The sequence below is a fragment of the Vipera ursinii genome (assembly GCF_947247035.1).
Source record: "Vipera ursinii genome assembly, chromosome: 4".
Classification (NCBI taxonomy): domain Eukaryota; kingdom Metazoa; phylum Chordata; class Lepidosauria; order Squamata; family Viperidae; genus Vipera; species Vipera ursinii.
In genome coordinates, this window is record NC_139514.1 from 96403818 (window position 1) to 96424555 (window position 20738).

The 20738-nt window shown below is 35.2% G+C and overlaps 1 protein-coding gene across 1 annotated transcript in view; it reads left to right on the forward strand.

The window, feature by feature from the left end:
• PCCA (propionyl-CoA carboxylase subunit alpha) overlaps positions 1-20738 on the forward strand; it is a gene marked incomplete at its 5' end in the record, with an annotated part of 236024 nt that overhangs the window by 108555 nt on the left and 106731 nt on the right. Inside the window, 2 exons of the mRNA XM_083361299.1 lie at positions 12533-12643; positions 18700-18802. Of these exons, the coding sequence (XP_083217425.1) occupies positions 12533-12643; positions 18700-18802 (214 nt within the window). The remainder of the gene's footprint in view (positions 1-12532; positions 12644-18699; positions 18803-20738) is intronic.

Below are 20738 nucleotides of genomic sequence, written 5' to 3' on the forward strand. Positions count from 1 at the left end.
TTCTAATTAAAGTATAAGATGAAGAACACTTTAAGGTGTTACACTTCTAATTTAATTTATTTAATGAGATTTACTATTTTCAATTTCAGTATTATAAACTTAGAGCAAAAAATTAAATGCAACATTTTTTTTACTAAAGAAATATATGTATTATTATTATGTGAGGGGTCCTTGGTCCTCTCTGAGCTTGCTTGTTTTCTTGCAGATGTTTCATTACCCTAACTAGGTAACATCATCAATGCTAGTAAGGAGTGCTATTTGCTGTCAGTTTATATTCTGGTGTCTTGCTTGTCTTAGGGATTCTTTGTTGGTTATTATTATGTCTTTATATAGTAATTGAATTAGAGCTTAGATATTTGAGAGGAAGGTTCAAATCAGGAAAAAAAAATACATTGCATGCTAGCATCTCTGAATTTTGGTCAGGAGTCCGAAATCTGATATTTTTCATTCATCTAGATTGAGCAGCTGGATGGTGTCTTTATATCTTGTTAGCATTGAATAAAGTCTTCCTACAACTGCTATTTTCATTGGCCCATTTTTTTCTTAAAACCATTCCTTTCTGAAATTGAAGTTGTCAGATTGCTGTGAGGAAGCCTTCCGTTTGTCACTCCTGGAAAATATTTGGTTCTAGTTTCATCTACCATAGATGAAAATTATAAGTTTGAGGATATGTCCTTCTTAGTAAAATGGTTACAGAATGCAGAGTTAACATAGCAAATTGCATGGCTTCCTTTCTAGCCAACTACACGGAGAAGCAATAATAACAATATCTTTAGGTGCTTAATCAAGACTACATAATTTCACTCTTGTATATAATGCTAATGTTATTAAGACTGATAAAAGGACACATTTTCTTCTTCCTCCTGATTCTTTTTATGGACAGTTATTATTATTTCAATACCAGTAGGTAAAGATTTGATTTGATAATATTTAGAAACAGTATTCCAGTGGAGTTGTTTCATTTTTTTCATCTCCAAATAAGTTGTCTGCTTTTAACTTTACTGTTTTTCCCCATTAGAGATAACTGTGTAATTCCAACACTGCTGGATTTCAAGGTTTTGACATCTTTCTTCCTAACCCCCATTGCTGAACTCCGATAAATCAGTGCATTAAAAGAAAGAAATGTAGAAAGCTTTCCCTCCTCCTTTCCCCCTGCTTATGTGACCTTTACTTCCAAGAAAGAGAAGTCTAGTAACTTGAAAGCTTTAGCACATGTTTCCTCCCTCCCCCCCCCAAAAAAAAAATATCCAGTTGCTGAAAAATCTTGAAACTATATGAAATTGTGCTTTTTAATGATGTGCTTTTACTTGGTAGTTCTTACTTGGCAATTGCACATAGCTAATTTTTCAGCAGAATCTTCTGTAACCATGTGTTTTAATTTGGCCATTTCTTTCTAGCTGTTAAGGTCCACCTCTGAAAAAGATGTACCATTGGCAAATGGTTAAAACAGCTGCAGTATAATGGAACACCATATAAAATACAGCTACCTTTACACATTTAGACAGTACTTATTGAGTTTTGGCATGCTGAAAGAATTCCACAGTTGTATATCCCTGTCACTTTCTGATATATCTGCCCACTGAATGAACCTATTAGTTCTTGATGTTAATAAGAAAGAGAAAATCCCTATCTGTTTATTACGTACTTGCTGAATTCTTGTTGTAGGAAATATGTTCAGGGTTTTGGTTCAGAGTTATAGCCTGAAAATTATCTTGTGTATGATATAAATTCTTGTTAGCAGTGAAATATTTTAATGTATTTACAGGTCCTTCTTGACTTCTTGTCATTTGTTTAGTGATCATTCAAAGTTACAACAGCAGTGGAAAAAGTGACTTATGAGCGTTTTTCACACTTATGACCACTGGAACGCATCCATTGCTTAGCAATGGAAATTTTCAGCTCAATTGTGGTCATAAGCTGAAGACCACCTGCACTTTCTTAGATATGTTTACATACCAGCTTCCAAGACTGAGCAGTTTATAGGTTCTATTATTATATTGGCTGCTTCTGTTAATTTTTTGATCTTTTTAAATTTCAGAAACAGTTAATACCGCTTTATAAGTAGTAGTAATTATTATTAAATAAATTATCAAAATAATATTTTGAAAATTTTACAAGCTACATGTTTTGTGAAGCTCTATTTCTTTTCCCCCTCTTTCTTCTTGATTATACTTTTAAATATATATTAAAATAAAACTATTTTAAAAAGAAAAAAAGAGAAAGTCTGGGATTAAGTAATAAATATTTCCCAGGGGAGGACATGTCTTTAACAACAATAACCAACCTGTATTAAAAATGACATCCATGCCACATTTCATTTCATATAAATAATAGGAATAATCATGTTCAAAATGTCTGTTTTATAATTTTCAGAGATAAGAAGTTGTTATGAAGACAGTTTACTGTTGTGTCTCTGGTCCCTTGATTTGCAGAGACAGGACTGCAAGCATTCCCTCCTTTACATATTTTCACAGACAGAGAAGATTCCATTTGGAGTTCATTTCTAAGGTATATAGGGTTTTATAGAGTTTATCCTACAGAATAAACCAATCTGTTTCATTGGTTTTTACAAAATCACATGGGCCCTTGATAACTATTGCCAGATGTTACACCACTGGAACACTACTACTATCCATTCCTGACCTTGGCTCATATCTGCTGCAGGGTCTGAAATCCCAATTGAAAAATTTCCAAAGATCTACATCCTTGTTCTCGCCCAACCAGTTTTTAGTAATATCTGTCAATCGTCCTATTATCTACCACCATATTGTTTATAGATGAGATTATATTTTAGCTGTACCTGATAAGCAACCTGAATCCAAAGCAATAAGCAAGCGAGCCGTTAGGTCCTTAAAGAAAAGGGAAAGACTAGAAGTTTATTTGAAATTTCTATTTCCACCATAAACATACTAAGAACTCTTGATGGCCTAGAAATTCAATAAGCAGCAAATAAATACCACTCACTGCCCTTTACTGTGAAAAACTGTCATCCCCCTTTTTCTGGCTACTTTAGTAGTGAGAAAAAAAAAGCAAAGTGTTAAATTCCCTACAAAATAAGTTGTATCAGCTTTAGGATAAAGCAGGAGGTCTGATGCCAGTACTAAGCATTATTACATATGTGTAATAATTTCTGTGCCATTTATTCTGACTAAGGATTTTCAGAATTAATGTTCAAGTTTGAGCTCTGTGAAAAACAGCCCTAACTTAAATATAGATCATTCTTCCTTCTTAGCAGAATCAGTAGTTAGTTTTCTAATAGACTACAATCATATTAATTAATCTATGCCAAAAGCTGTATGCTATGTTTTTTTGTTCTGACTACTCTCCTGGAGTAAAAAGGCAAATGAAAACATATTACCGGTAGTCTAACTCAGGGGTGTCAAACTCACAATGTCACATGACGTGTCGCAACTTATCGCAACTTTTTTTCTATTGCTGGCAATGGGGTGGGCGCGGTTTCAGCATGATGCATCCGGCCCGTGGGCTGGCACTTGGACACCCCTGGTCTAACTCTTTGCTCATGCCTTCTTCGTACGATTTGCTATTTGTTTTATGACATCGCAACTTTTAAATTACAAATTTACACATTAGAAGTAGACAATATGTGGCATTTCAGATACTGATGAACTATATGGCTCCCAGCATCCTTCACTATTGGTCCTACTTTCTAGGGATGTTAGGAGACTTTCAACCTTCAGTCTGCTTTTGATGCTAAATAAATGTATTTCTAAACAGGATAGCATTTTACATGTTTGTAAGTGCTCTTAGACAAGCAACTAATTTGTCATGTTCAATGATATTGCGTGAGTAAAAGCAAATTCATCAGTGATAAATGAGGACAAAAATCCACTTTGTTCTTTCTGTTGGTATGCTTTTCTTTTACGTGAATTAGGGAACAAGATAATGTTAAACTGAATTTTGATAAATCTATTTTTGCTTAGATTTTAAAAGGAAAATCTTGTGCCCTTCTTATGAGATGGCAGAAGAGCCATGCTGAAGGACTGATCTGTTAAGGAGTTAGATTTGGTGAGCATGAGGAGCTGGTCTTTTTCTGGGAGGGCGCTGGATTTATGGAACATTCTCCATGGACGGTCAAGTCCATCCCTACTTACTTTTCAGAAGTCCCTCAAGAGTTCTTGATTTTAGCACTGGGTTTTTATCTTTATAAGCTGCCCGGAGTTACTGAGCGTGAGTTGGGCAGCAATATAAATTTTCCTAATAATAAATTAATAAATAAAAGAAACCTGACTTTGCCATCAGGCCTGGGAAGTCTCAGGGGACTGGTAAGACCTTGAAGTGGCTCCCTTACTAATCTAATCTCTTGAGTGCCATATGCTTTTTAAACTTATTGATAATGATTTTTGACATGTTTATTATTTTATATCTTTGTTGTGCACGGTGAGTGGGAATGTGTACTTTTTCACTTGTTTTGGCACATAATTCATATTTTTCCATAACAAATCATTTGAATGGATCAGTATATCTGATTATTTTTTTTAGCTGTAATTACCTGTATGTGACCTGCCTTCCGGTTGATACCACCAAAATATTCTTTCCAGTATTCATATTTTATGGAAGAAAATAAATGAACTTTTAATTGGGAAATATGTGTACATCTAAAGCACTATTGCTTTGTAATCTGTCACTTTTCCATTCCTTTTTCATGTACTTTATGAAAGAGGTACAAAATGTTTCAGCCTTTTTCCTTCCTGTGCTTTCCTAATGTGTTGGGAATCCCCTGCTAGGCCAAAGTTGGCTTGTGACATTTGCTTAGAGTGATTTAGAGGTGTAAGCAGTAATTGATCACAGTTCTATCCTACCACAACCTTATTAATGCCATATGCATCTACAAGTAAATTACAAAGATGAACAGAGTTAAAAAGCTTGAAGTTATTAAGTCAAATATTCTCAATGACAAATATGCTGTTCTGCAAATACTGTATTGCACTTGAGATGGATATTTAGAATTGAAAAAAGTGTACTTATGTGACAAACTGGGAAAAATGTACAAAGATGCCTAACAGAAAAAAATGAAATCAAGTGAAATGATAGATGCCTGTCTAGATACAATTCAATAACAGCCTGATTTAAGAATTTAGCACACTACAATATTTATGTACTTTAGTATATTATTAGCAATAGAACATAATACACATTTATTCCAAGCTGCTGAAAATAATAATAATAATAATAATAATAATAATAATAATAATAATAATAATAATAATAATAATAATAATTTGGAAGGGACCTTGGAGGTCATCTAGTCCAACCCCCTGCTAAGGCAGGAAACCCTATACCATTTCAGACAAATGGCTGTCCAGTCTCTTCTTAAAAACCTCCAGTGTTGGAGCATTCACCACTTCTGGAGGCAGGTTGTTCCACTGATTAATTGTTCTAACTGTCAGGAAATTTCTCCTTAGTTCTAGGTTGCTTCTCTCGTTGACTAGTTTCCATCCGTTGCTTCTTGTCCTGCTCTCAGGTGCTCTGGAAAACAGCCTGGCTCCCTCTTCTTTGTGGCAGCCCCTGAGATATTGGAACACTGCTATCATGTCACCCCTCACCCTTCTCTTCATTAAACTACACATACCCAATTCCAGCAACCGTTCCCTATATGTTTTAGCCTCCAGTCCCCCAATCAGATAATGTAGACGTTTCCTGCATCTTTATTGTTTCTTTCAACAGGATTATGAAATTGAAAAAAGTAATATAAATAGGTTTTATTGCTGTAAGCATAGATCATAACAAGGTGGCATAGCATGATATGCAGTAGGACAATTAGGATCTGTCTGTAACATTGCCCTTAGCCAGTATAGACAACAATGAGTTAGATGACTAACTGCAGTAGTATCTGCATAGAATGATAGGGAAAAAACCTGTAGCAGTTGTTAGAGTCCCAGAATTATATGGTATACATTACTATGTTATGATTCATTTATTAAACTCAATGCCACCTAATACCATACTGTGCATTTAAAAAAAGTGATTCATAATATTTTGGAGTAATATTGTTAGTGTATAGCTATATGGCATGCCCCCCCACAAGGTCTATGTATCTTCCATGCTACCATTTGTATAATTGTTGCTGTTGCTTTAGCAGATTTTCCCATTATTCTGTAATTACAGTTTTTAAATTTGAAGTGCTCTTTAATTTACATACCTTAAAATATGGCAAATATTATTGACTGGTCCCCAAAAAATTGAAATAATTTTTAAATCCAAGATTGCTTTAAACTTTTAAAATGGGATGGTAACTCCTTTTACATTATATACGGTACTGGATCTGGAACCAAGTTATATACCGTTTTTCATTTTACATACTGATCTAGAACCACAATAAAAGACTGAAGTGAACTTATATACTATGGCTCTGAACTCTGCAGAAAAAAGTGAAACATCTTATTGGGCATGTTGCACAGGCTTTTCTTTAAGCAAAAGTATCTGTTTGAATAACATATTAGTTCAATCTAAATGTATCTTTTGACAATTTACTTCAAGTTGAATTATGTATTTGTATACTATAACTACTACTACTACTACTACTACTACTACTACTACTACTACTACAATAGGTTGGAAGGGACCTTGGAGGTCATCTAGTCCAACCCCGTGCTCAGGCAGGGAACCCTATACCATTTCAGACAAATGGCTGTCCAGTCTCTTCTTAAAAACATCGTGTTGGAGCATTCACAACTTCTGGAGGCATGTTGTTCCACTGATTAATTGTTCTAACTGTCACAGATGCAATGTTCAGAGGTGCTTGTTTAGTGCCTGCCTAGCACAGCAACCATTCACAGATAAAATAATAATGAAAAAGTAACTGACCAGTCTTCACATTTATGATTTTCAAAGATTATAAAACAAGGGAAAGCCGAAATAAGGTCATAAATCCAGCGGTTTCACTTAGAAACTGCTTTGCTTTATGACGTAAGTTGCTGCTTCCAGTTGTGGTCACCAAACAAGGACTTCTATAATTGCAAGCATGCTGTCAAGACTGTTATCCTGCTGCACCAGCCGTGCTTTGCCAGATGCCAGTCTGCGGGAAGACAAGAGATTGGGATAAGGGGAATCGAAACCACTCATCGTGCTGTCCCATGAGAGCCACCGGCTGGTGTAAAGTCACCCCATGGAATGCAACATCCTCCAGCCTGCCAAGCCAGGGACTGTTACCAAAACAATTTGTTTGAATGTCATTGGACAAAGGGAGATATCCAGGGGGAAAGGCGGGGGGGATGCTTTGAGCAGGAAAAATCAGATTAGGCTTTGCTACACTGTAACCACTTGACTTTAGTAAAGTATACTTTCACTAGCAATGGTGTTGAGAGTCTTTTCTGCCTGACCAAGTTGGGGCAGCTGACGCAGTGTTTGAAAGAACTGTATTTTTTATTGTTTGGAATAAATATTTTCCTTGTATTTTTCATAATAGTTTTCAGAAAATATTATATAGTAGATCTTAATTGTCTGCCTTTTCCCTTTAGTGCTATTTAAATAAAATTAAATACCTATTAAACGTGCATTTCTGAGATAGTCTTGCAAAGTAGTAGTCCTCAGGTATCGTTATACTATTTAAGTCACTCAGAAAATTGGATGCTTTTACAACTAAAAACTATGGGAATGAAGTTCTTTTGATTTCACTTAACTCAATTAAAATTCTTAGCAAGTTAAAATATATTGAATTGTTTATCTATGGCAAGACATGTAGGACACCAATTAAGTTTACATGGAAAAATGCAAATTTGTGTTTTGCGAATGTCAAGTTGACAGAAGCTTAATAATGTAAAAAGGACTAATCAACGCAGAATATGTTTAGTGTCAGTAAATATTTATATTGAAGAATGTTTCCCCTGAATGATAAAGTGCCACAGGCAGTTTATTCTGAATTTTATTAATTACATTCTATGACTCGGAACACCATATTCTTGCAATTTCTGTATCTTTTTGTACAATATACATAAGCCATTATGTAGACTATGGCGATAAATGGCATATGGGATGGCCATTCAGATTATTTTTACTCCATTATTTAAAGCTGATAATAAATTGCAATTTTTAACTTGATCTATTCCGATTCTGTCTTTAAGAGTAGAATGTAATAGTTCTTTAGCTGAAGACAAGTCCTTCATACTTTTGACTTTTCTGCTTTTCATTTTTATTTTACTATGTGCCACAAAGCCTAAAGTGATGAGGCGTTTTTCAGGAGAAATGTTGCTTACTAGTGCAATTATCAATCTAAGCTGTGGGGTTGTCAAAAGAACTGCAAAAGGAGGAACAGCCAGGGAGACTACTAGCCATTCTTTCTTTGATTTATGATGTGCTACAGGGTTGCTTGGCTTTCTTCTGTTTAATATGAAGTTACTGGAGGAAAATTATGCAGAACTTTGGAATTTGGTGTTGTTAGGCACTGGAATTGTGCCTGGAATTAGCTGTGGAATGAATATGTGCAAAGAAAGTGAAATGCAGTGCCCAAATACTCTTGGTCACTATGTTGCCTGATCTAAAAATGAATGAAAATGTCCTGTGTGTTTTTAAAAATTTCTTTTTTAGAATTAAGAAATATATATTTTAAAAGAGATAGAAATTTAATTCTAAGAGTGCAATGAAAGATGTACTTTGTTAAGCTAATTCTAACCATGTTTTCACTTTGGAGCAAAAATGGGTAACTTTTTTTTTGCAGTAATATCTGTCTGTTTTTGTCTATCTAATTTTGTGACTTTAGTCTCAGTCGCTTGGATTATTAAGTTTATTTTTTTTAAAAAAAAGTACAGGAGGAAATATCTTTGAAGGATGGATGTAATATATAGTTCAATGTGCATATAGGCTGGCCTTTGCTTGATCCTTTGAGAATGTGGGGATAATGTCTGGCTGATGTTTTTCAAACAGCAGGTAACCAAGAGTAAACTCCAATAGGGGTCCATGTTTCTGTAGCCTCATAGGTATTCACACAGATGGGGGACACCTTGTGAACTCTCACTGGGGTCATCCTAAACTGCAAATCATGTGTTGAAATTTTTGAAGTTTTGGGTATGAAATACTCTCTGGTTAAAGCACTGAAGCTCTTAATTTGCTTAGCTGGCTAAGCATCCAAATACGGGCAAAAGAAAAACATATGCTCAGAGAATTAATTTATATTATGGAAGTATTTTTATAATACAGTCCTCAACTTAACAGTTCATTTAGTGATTATTCAAAATTACAACGGCAATGAAAAAAGTGACTTATGACCATTTTTCAGTTATGATGTTTGCAGTATCCCCATGATCACATGGTCAAATTTCAGATGCTTTGCAACTGCTTCATGCTTATGACCATTGCTGTGTCCCAATGTTATGTGTTATGTGGGGCAAAACTCAACATGTCTCACTTGACAACAGAAACTTTGGGCTCAATTATGGTCGTAAGTTGAGGACTTACACGTACTTCTGTTGTAAGTCTTCATTCATTGATGAGTGACCATTAAATAAGAACTACCGGCAATTCTAAATTATAGTGTTCTAAATTCCAAAGAACACTAATATTAGCACATTTCAATGTCTTCTCAACAGAAGTTCTTGAGGACAAATATAAAGTATTTCCTTACAGACTTTAGATTGTGCTCTTGTGGGGCGGGATCCATTGAATCCATAATTTAGTGTTCCCAACCTTTCCCGCACCAGGGACCATTTTCCAGAAAAGATAGTTTTTCCATAGACCAGGTGGGGATGAGGGGGATGGTTTTGCACGCTACCTAAATCCCGCACACACGCAGATGCAGCTTTGCTCATTTCCAGGGCCCGGTTCCTAAGAGGTTGGGGGACCCCTTTCATAATTCATGCCCTGTTACATTCCATTCTAAAAGAATAGAAGGGCCTACTTCATAATGCTCTGTTTGGCAAAATACGTGGGCTATTCTGATTTATTTTATGTGGATTTACTTTTTATGAAACTGCTGCCATTTTGCATCCTTGAACATGGATTTACTTTTTGTCAAGTTTCCAATGTATGGGCTTTTCAAGTGACTCTGAGGCATTGTTTACCTTAAAAGTCCTTTATTTAGCCTAATACACCGGCAAATGCTTGCTTGAAGGAAGCTGGAGTCTGAAATCTCCACCCCCTTGCACAATATATTAAACACAATTCTCCACCTTTCTAATTTTGTCATTAATCATATTCTCCAATTAATTTAAAGAATCGGTGGCCTTGAGGTACAATTCTCCCTCCTCCCAGCCTTAACCCTATCTCTTAAAGCAATACACAAGTTTAACATATGAAATAGCTGCTTCTTCATCTCTTGTCAAGCAGGAACATTCGATGTTAGCAGCATTGACACTTTTATACTCTCTTTTAAAATAGAAATGTCCCGATCAGTTCAATGACTTAGTTCTAATGTTTCATTGCTTTAATTTATTTATTTAAGCTGCTTAATTATTTTATTAAATCAGTGTTCCGATTTGTGACTCTAATAAAGAGTGCTACATACAGCCACTTGGTGGCCAGCTAGGAGACAATAAGTTGTTTGTAATTCTATAAGCTGGGCTAGAGTGAAATTCCCTCAAACACGATCTTCATAAGTATTAAGAGTGTTAGAGATAAATATATACCTATTCACATTTTGTCTGCATACCAGAAACTCCAAAAGTAGTAGCGGATATGCCTGTGGAGCTGGCCAGTATTTGTAGAACACTTCTTGTTGGGGGCTGTAGGTCTACTCTGAGGTTCAAGGTTTTTTTGGAGGATTTTGCCACCTTCTAATACTTTTTTAAGAGATGAGTATAAATAATAACATTGGGAGATGGCTTCATGGCATATGTTATCAGTGGCATATCTTACCAGTGACTTGGTTATAACCTCAAACAGACACTGTGCCAGAGGTATTTTTTTTATAGTTCTAGCAGGCACTTCTTGGGGAATATCTCATTACATCTTCAATAAACAATAGTGTGTAATTTGAGTGGGAACTCAAATAAGTGACCTTCTGACAAAAAATAAGATATCACTTCTAGCAGCCAACACCTGAATATAGTCTGGTAACATCTGATCACTAAGAGACCCTTTGCTAGAAGTCCTTTTATGGGAAACAAACATTACGGGAAACATTGCTTCTAGTGTGTAACCATGGCTTCTCAGACCTCAGCAGGTGTTAGAGTAGGGAGCTCATGCATTCCTTTTAGTTTTTAAAAGTACAAACAGATGAGAGGCTCACAGAAAGAGAGATACAATCTATAAAGTTTGCTGAGTGACTTTTTTCAAGCACGTGTGGAAGAATATGTGCACACAGTTATTTATTACATTTGCAAAAAGAAAAAAAGGGTCCATACCCATATCTCCTCAATACTCTTCCATGGTACTGCTACATCCTACTATGTTGAGAATGGAATCATTTAGCCCAGTTTATTCCAAATAAACTGAAGTGGGAATTATGAAAGCGAAACGTGGAGTGTCAAGCTTGGTTTTTCTTCTTTTCTGCAAGAAGAAAATGAGCTAATAATACATTTTATTATGGGCTGTAAGAATAAGGAACACTAGTTTACCTTATTGGAATTATCTGTAGTAATTCTGATTAGGTAGATTACCTCTTATTCCAAGGTAAACATGTTTAGGACTTCAAACAGGATTAAAAGTCCTAAATATATTTACCTGGGAATAAGAAGCTCATTTGCTAGCCCCACCATCTTCTTATTCCTCTCCACGTATGATTTATCTCTTCAATAAACTCCTATATCTATGGAGACTGTCCACTTGTGGAGAATTCTGATTTTCCAGAATCCTCAATTAGATGATAATCCTTCGTGAATAGGTATCCAATGCAGGCATTCACTTTTTCATATTGAACCTTTTTTAAAAAATGTGAAGCAGTAACAGTTTCTTCTCCATCTTGCCTGCCTCCATTTCAGCTTTAAATTTTCATTATTTGCAACTCTGTTGCCTGTTTGCTCCATTCTCTTGTATTTCCAACTAAATCTAGAAACCTGAATTTTTTTTTAGAAATGTAGATCTTCTGTTACTGGTCAAACAAAAGATGATAAAGATTATTAGTTTGTGAAGTAAATCCATGTACAGAAAAGTCTTTTTCCACATAAAAATGAAATATCAGTTTTAATGTTTTATAATATTTCTATTGAAAAAAATGTGAACCCAAATATTTGGATTATTCCTGATTGCTGTGTTTCACTTTTTTGGTGCGGGGTTGCTTTCAAGTTAGTTTTTGACTCCTGGCAATTGCCTGAAGAAGTTCCTGCAGTTTTCTTATCAAAGTTTTTCAGAAGCGGTTTACCATTGCCTCCTACTTAGGAATGAGAGTGACTGGCCCAAGATCACCCAATTGGGGTATACCTAAGGTGCAGATAATGCTCATTGTTTCCTGGTTTCTAGCCTGATATCCACTACATTAAGTTTGTTCTATTAAATAGTAAACACTATTGATATTAAATCTCATTTATTTAAGGATTTCTCATCTAGAGCTTTTTTAAGGGGGGATACTTTGACTTGTCAATTCAAATATTAAGCATACATTCTCTGGCTGCTAATCTAATGGGAATAAATGCTTTATTTTCAGGTGTTACTCATAATATAGCATTGCTACGTGAGGTAATAAAGCATCCACGCTTTATCCAGGGAGACATCAGCACGAAGTTTCTTCCTGAGGTGTACACCGAAGGCTTCAAAGGTGAATTATGAAGGAAAATACTCTTAGAGATAAATATGTGAAATAGCTACCCTTTCTTTTTTTAACTGAAAAGAGTTTCTAATTTTATAAATTCTTTCTTAAATTCTAATTTTTGAGTTTTAATCTGGTTAAATTGCTAAGCACATTGATTTGTGCTTAAATTGTAAGCCGCCCTGAGTCTTCGGAGAAGGGCGGGATATAAATGGGATTAAAATAAAAATAAAATAAATAAATTAAACTTCAAGGAAACTCAGATGTTAAGGATCTAATTACTTGACAATGTCGTAAAATAAAACATATTTGGGAAATGCCTGATTTTTACATAACAAAATCTTTGTGTTTGTTTAGTTGGCAAGGAAGTACTAACAGGCAGGAAGGAAATTCTTTATTTTACTCATCTTAGCAAATGATTTAAGTGGTATACTACTGCCTCAAATGGATTCATACTATGATCTGAGTTCAAAAACTTGATTCTGAAAAATAAAATTTACAGCAGTGAATTTCCAAATAAGCCTTTTATGTCTAGCGAGCATTTGGTGTGATTCTATTTAATTCTTCCATTAACTATGGGAATAAAGGAATATGAGAAACCATAAAGTACTTGCATTCAGTTTTGAGCGTGTGAGATCCAGCTTCCCATTTACACAAACTGAATTGTCAATTTAAGAAATAATTTTATAATCCTTTGCTTTTTTTATTAAGTTAAGAGCTTTTAAGTCAACTATTCCTTTTATGCTTGAAATACAGTTCCTGATTATGGTAGTTAAGCTGATAAGCTTGGATAGTACAAAGTGCACATGTGTTGGGAGGAAATAAGATTTTTGCAATTCAAGGTTCAGTGAAATAAACATTGTTTTTTAACAATGTATTTTAATTCTATGAAATATCTTGACAGCTTTCCTATTAACCTCTGCTGGCAATTTTTAATTAATTTTTTTAGTTGGAGTGAAGTAGTTGACACATTCAGGCTAATTTTTCAAGTAAACATGTTCTTTTTTATCGGTACAAAACACTTACATAGAGAAAGGGAGAGAGTAGAATTATTTACTTGTTAACCATCTATGAATGAGAGACAGTTTTCTATAGCTATACAATGTCATATCTATAAACAATAAACGTCCTTGTTCTTGAAGTAAATGAAGACTTTATCTCTCTGTTTTCTTTTCTGAAATTCCCAAGCAAAATATTGTACTAGTATTGATGAGGAGATATTTTTTGTAAGCCAGCATATTTTGGAATAAATATACTTGGTAGCTACTATCAGTGTATTTATTCCAAAATATGCTGGCTTAAAAAATAATTTTCCTCTTCATGGATCAAGGCTATTGAGTCCAACTTTGTCGAATTAGGCTTTTCTCCATACTCAGTACTCGAAATGGACTATGTTCAGGCAAAGCAAACCCAAAGGTAGAGGACATAAAGAGGCAAGCAGACTTAGAAAAAGCTCCATTGTTTCTGGCTCCAGATTCTGTCAGCTATGCTGCCACCCCTGCCAGTTATCTTAGCCAGTTAGTGAATCATTAGAAAGCCTTTTCACTTGCCCAATCACCTGTGCTTTCATCAGCCATCCTGGACAGCCCATATAAAGGGATACCACCCTTTAGGCTATTTGCATATGAGAAAAAACAGGAATTCTGTTTCCCTATTGTACGGAGTAAACTTTGATTAGCAAATTAATACTAACATGTTGAGGATATATCAAACTCCTGAAATCCTTTGAAATTATTCATAATTGCTATAAAGGGGGCACAATGTGGCTCAGTGGTTAAAGATGCTGAACTTGTCAGCTTGAAAGCTGACAGCCCGGGTTCAAGAACCAAGTGCCGTGTAACAGGGTGAGCTCCCATTACCTGTCCCAGCTCCATCTTACCTAGTAGTTTGAAAGCGCTTGAATGTGAGTAGATAAATAGGTACCACATCAGTGGGAAGGTAACAGCAATCTGCTGCTTGACCTATAGTCCTGATAGCCACATGACCATGGAAAATGTCTTCGGACAGCACTGGCTCCCTTGGCTAAGAAACAGAGGTAATCACTGCACCCTAGAGTCGGACATGACTGGATAGGGAAAACCTTTATTTTTATATTACTTTGCTATATGACTAGCAGATGTTCTAATTCTTAGAATTGTCCCAATTTGTAATAAACATTGTCAGAATGCATAAAAACTAATAATAGTTTTAAAATTTCAGCAAAATATTTAACATTACTGCCAAGAAGAAAGATGAACTATTGTACCAGAGCTGATAGGCCACTCTCTATAGGGGAGGCAAGGAAAGGGGGAAATAATAAGTCATCATCCTAATGATGCAACTGTGTTCTTGCATCAGATGCCATGAGATATTACATAATCCTCTCATTTGCCCAAAGATACTGTGACACAAGTGTCATCATTTTGACATTACAATGGCTAGCTATTGAAACCTAGGTTGGTAGATTACTATTATAAGAAACAATGATCTGAATGGGACTAATATGATCAAGTGGTAGCAACATCATATTTCCTTGTCATTCTTACTATCTGTGGATAGTGAGATGGGCGACGTATAAATTTAGTAAATAAAATAATATAATAAATCCTCTATGCTGAATGTGGACATAGATTCCTGGGATTAATTTATGAAACACTCAAATGTATTAGTTGAGCAAAACTTTTTGAAAAATGATTTTTTTTACAGACATTACACTGCACAAGAGAGTCTTGGATATTATTCATAACTTGGAGCATCTATGCACATCAAGCCAAAGCCCATGAATGATAAAGCATGTATGCATAATGAAGAGACTCTTTTGTTTGCTCCTCCTCCTCCTCGCCATTTACCTGTACAGAGAAAATCAAGAGGCACATTTAATCATAGATCTATAGGCTAGACTGGTAGTATTAAATAAAATTTATGTTCAAGAAATTTTAGCTAAAAAAATAATTTTAAAAATTGTTAAGACTAAGATTGCAAAAATGTAAGAAGTAACATTGAAATGGATGCCACCAAATAAAAACAGTAAAATCAGCTGATGAGAATTTAAACCCCTGACAAACTCAGCAAGAATATGAGACAACTAGAAAACAAATCAGTCTTACACAGAATAAGGGGAATAAACCATATCCACCTGATCACGCTTGACCGGATTCAGCTGGCTTAGTTACCACATGTTATTTTATATGCAGCTGCCTAAAACCTAGTTACTGTACATTGTCTCAGGATTAATATCAGAAATATCACTCTTGAGTCAGGAAATAAAAATTGAAACACACACTGCTAAAAGGAAATTCACGTATTCATAAGAATGCATTTGGGGATGAGCAGCATTATTTCTTGCAGTACTTCTGCATGTAGTATTTCTACGAGATATTTAAGTTAAATAGATTCCAGTGATGAAAATAATTAAAGAGAGCAAAAAAAACAACAACAACCCCACAACTTTTTCAGAGGGAAGAATGACATAGAAAACTGAAAAAATACCTAATTGTCACTCAACCAGCCTGGTAATTAAATAATTTTCAGTTCCTACCTTCTGAGATAAGAGGAATGGTCACTAGGTTTAGGAATCTCTCAGAGGTGATACACACCTATAAAAGATCTTTTGATTTTCTTAGACTTTAAAATGTTTGGATCTAATTGTTTTAGTTTCTCTTCTCCCATGATCTCCTTGATCTAGGTTGCTTTCGATCCTTATTATATTTTATTATACTTTATGTAATTAAAAACTCATCTTATAACTCTAGATTTGGAGGGACTATTTAAGTCAAATTCTCTGTTCAGAACAGGATTCAGTGTCCTAGATCATGTTTGCCGCTTTGAGTTATTTGTAGAATAATAAAGGCGGATAGCAATAAACAAACAAATATATAAATGAAATGAAACCAGCAGAATAGAGCCCTTGACCTCTCTGGTTAATTACTCTTGAACTGATATTACTGTTAGGAAGCTATTCTCTCCCTCTCCTCTACTAATAAATTTATTAGTCCCTGATCTGCACCCTGGAAGGAAAAGATGGCTTTATTTCTATGTGATAGTCTTCCAGATGCTAGCATACACCTCTCAGTTAACCTGTTCTCAATCTAAACATACCCAGTTCCCTTATTGGAGGCCCATTTCTGAACCTGTTTTAATTTCTTTGAGTTCTTCTTGAACCTAATCCTAACTCTTTTTAAATTGTGGTGCTCAGAAATAGAGAGAATATTTTAAGTTGGTTCTGATCAAAGGAGAAAAGAGTAGAATAATTTTTCTCCAGTGATTTGGAAATTAAACTTGTTGATGTAAATTGTATGGACCTACTTTGCAGCCATATCATATTGCTAACTTCTATTCCATTTTCACTCAGCTGCTGTTCTAAGATATTTTTCAGGTTCTATTTTCATACGATATACCTCCCATATTATAAATAATTTGATCTTTTCTTCCCCTGGTGAAGATCATTACAGGCCTCCATTAAATTTTATTTTGTTACTTTCAGCCCATTTTTCCAACCGATGAATTTTCTTTTATTTCTTAAGATATTGACTGTCCCATCTAGTGTTTTGGTTTTAACCTCTATAGGGGGAAAACATTGAGAAATTTTATTACTCAGTGGTATATACGTTACTGGCAGTGTGTGTGAAGCTGACATTGTATAAAACACCTAGGAAATCTGTAGAACGGATGACATTTCTAGGCAACGTATGAAATGTCTGTGTTATTTTAATGTACTATATACTTTCCCTAGGAATTATATATAGTGCCTAGGCATTATGCAGGACAAGCACTATTTAGGCAAAGTATGAAAAGAGAGTGATGAAAAGATTTAGGGTTAGGGTTAGGAATAACCCTAGCCCTTCATTGAAATGAAAAGATGTATATGGAAATGAAAGAAGAAATGCAAAATAAAGTACAACATGTTCTTAATGAAAAGGAAACAAGAGAAAAAGACTACTATCGACCTACTAGAAGGAAGGCTAAAATGGCATTTTAGTGGGAGTATTTTGTACTTTGCTGGTTTGCCTTTTGGCATCATATAGAATGTATGAGGGAATATAGAATATAAATATAGAATATAGAATGTATAAGGGACGTGGTGGCTCAGTGGGTTAGGAAGCTGAGCTTGTCGATCAGAAGGTCGGCAGTTTGGCGGGTCGAATCCTGAGTGCTGCGTAACAGTGAGCGCCTGTTACTCGTCCCAGCTTCTGCCAACCTAGCAGTTCGAAAGCACGTAAAAATGCAAGTAGAAAAATAGGGACCACTACAGTGGGAAGGTAACAGCGTTCCGTGTGCCTTTGGCGTCTAGTCATGCCGGCCACATGACCACGGAGACGTCCTCGGACAAGCGCTGGCTCTTCGGCTTTGAAACGGAGATGAGCACCGGCCCCTAGAGTTGGAAATGGCTAGCACGCATGTGCGGGGGAACCTTTACCTTTAGAATGTATGAAATATTAAGTGCTTCATACTTTGATCTCCCAGTTTTGGCATTCGATAGATTTCCTAGGCATTCTATGAAATGCCTAATTTTACACATTGACGGTAACATGTACATTCTGAAAAATAATTTTACAAGTAATGAAAAATTGTATGAGGAGCCCTGAAAAGACCAGCTCCTTGTTCTTATACCCTTTCCTGAGCTCCTGCCAGATTACTGCCTAACCAAACAAAAATGAATACAAGGTTCTGGCATGCTGTAGATATCCATATCTATCATTCTTTTTATTTCTGAAAGTACCACTACGCATCCTAGGCCTGCCTAGAAAATAAAACAGTAAATGGGTACAAGCGAGATATTTAGAAGTGTGCACCCAGAGAAGAGGTAAGATAAGCTGGAATGGTAGTCGGCATCTTGTGAGACTAAAGTTTGATGATGAGGGATCATCTTTCCTGTGCCTCTTATTCGGTGTGTACCTTATTTGAAGCCACCTCATTTTGCTGTTGGGCAATCTTCTGGCAAGAATTTATGATAAATGCTGTCACTGCTTTAAAATTTCCTATGTGCCCATTGACATAGCAATTCCTGTTCTAACAAAAATGAATTACGAAATATAATTAAGATGGTGATACATATAATGCATTTGAAATTTGATTTTGAAATCTAGGGCACATATTGAAAGACTCTGAAAAAATGGAACTACTAGTAATAGCAGCGTCTCTTTATATGGCTGAACGACTTAGATCACTGAGGTTTCTGGGAGTTCCAAGGTAAGTTTGATTCTAGAATACTTTGTTAGTTCATGGTGTCATGGAGAACTATTGAGAACTGACAAGATAGTATTTGTTTCTTTTAAACATTTTGGATATGAATGTAGGTTCTTTTGCACATTACCTATTAAAGATCTTCTGGACAATTGTCAACATAGATTGTAGGTGAACAATATAAAGCTTCAGATTGTCTCAAGAGTGTTGTGTGGAAGGCATTAAAAATCCAGGAGGGGAGAAAATTAATATTTTTAATTAACTAATTATTTAATTTCATTTGAAATAAAATGAATTTATTTTTGTGCTGGTTGCTATCTAATTTTTGGATTGTGACCAGGTGAATCACAGTATACCATGCATAAATGATAGGAAGGAAGGAAGGAAGGAAGGAAGGAAGGAAGGAAGGAAGGAAGGAAGGAAGGAAGGAAGGAAGAGAAAATTTCTGTTTGTCAAACAGACTGCTGCTTAGATAGCAATTTTCTGTTCCAAACAACATGCTGAAATTCAGAAATGTGGAAGTTGTGATAATGTATGTATGTATGTATATATGTATGTATGTATTACATTTATTTGCTGCCCATCTCATATCCAATGACTCTGGGAGGCTTACAGCATAAAAACTTCAAAGCATTAAAGATGTTAAAATCAACAATTATAGAACACAGCAGATGAAATCATTATTAAATACAAACCATTAACACCAGATGGGAAAGTAGGAAGCCGGACATACAGAATAAGGGTGGAGGTGGGATTAAGTTTTAGTTAGTCAGCTACCTCCAATATGAAACTCCCCCATATTATGAACATAGCATGTCTAAGTTTTGGGAGAAATATTAATTTTTATATAAATCACCAAAGCAGTACAGATTAGGGTACTAATTTTAAATTTTATGAATAAAATCATTCAGTCACGTTCCGCTTTCCTATAAATAGAAATATTTGCTCCATTGCTTTCATCTATATCAGGCATGTCAAACTTGCGACATCACGTGACATCACACGACGTATCACTACTTTTTCCCCATTGCTGGCAATGGGGTGGGCGCGGTTTCAGGACGACGTGTCTGGCCCGCGGGCTGGCAGTTTGACATGCCTGATCTATATATTTAGGAATATACATTGAATATATTTAAGTGATAGAAATCTGCATGAAATTAATAGTTTATATGTTGTATAAATTTTCTGTCTCCTGGTTCAGTACTATCACTGTAAACCTATTTTTATAACTTAGGTATATGTACACTAGTTATGACTGGACATTTCATTTTTGGGTGCTTTAAATTATATTTGGTTATTAAAATTGTTTTAATTGAATCTTCTACTTTTTATAGAGGGTAGCCTTATTAAATAGACATCTGCTCACACAATGGGAAGTTCCCTTCTGCTCTTCTCTGCATCCTCTGTGCTTGATAAATTTGCTCTAATTGAAATAATATAGTGATTTCTTAGTTCTTTTTAAAGGAATAAAAACTCTAAAATGTAAAGTTATAGATGCAGCATTGTTTTTAAAAATGCAATAATTGGACACCAAAATTCTCAAAATTTAATGGATATATTGTACTAATTCATATTCCAAATCTATATTAGTTGTTGTCTTGCATGCATCTATTGAATGTCCTGCTGGCAAAAAAGTTCTCATGCACCTTCACAATTGGCCATGTTAGCTAGGCATTTATGGGAATTTGAGTAGTACAGATAGTCCTTGACTTACAACAGTTCGTTTAGTGACCGTTCAAAGTTACGGTGGCACTGAAAAAAATGACTTATGACCACTTTTCATAGTTACGACCATTGCAGCATCCCATGATCATGTGATCAAAATTCAGATGCTTGACAACTGGTTCATATTTATATGTCCCAAGATCATGTTATCACCTTTTGCGATCTTCTGACAAGCAGAGAAGGGAAGGCAATTCACTTAACAACCAGATTACTACCT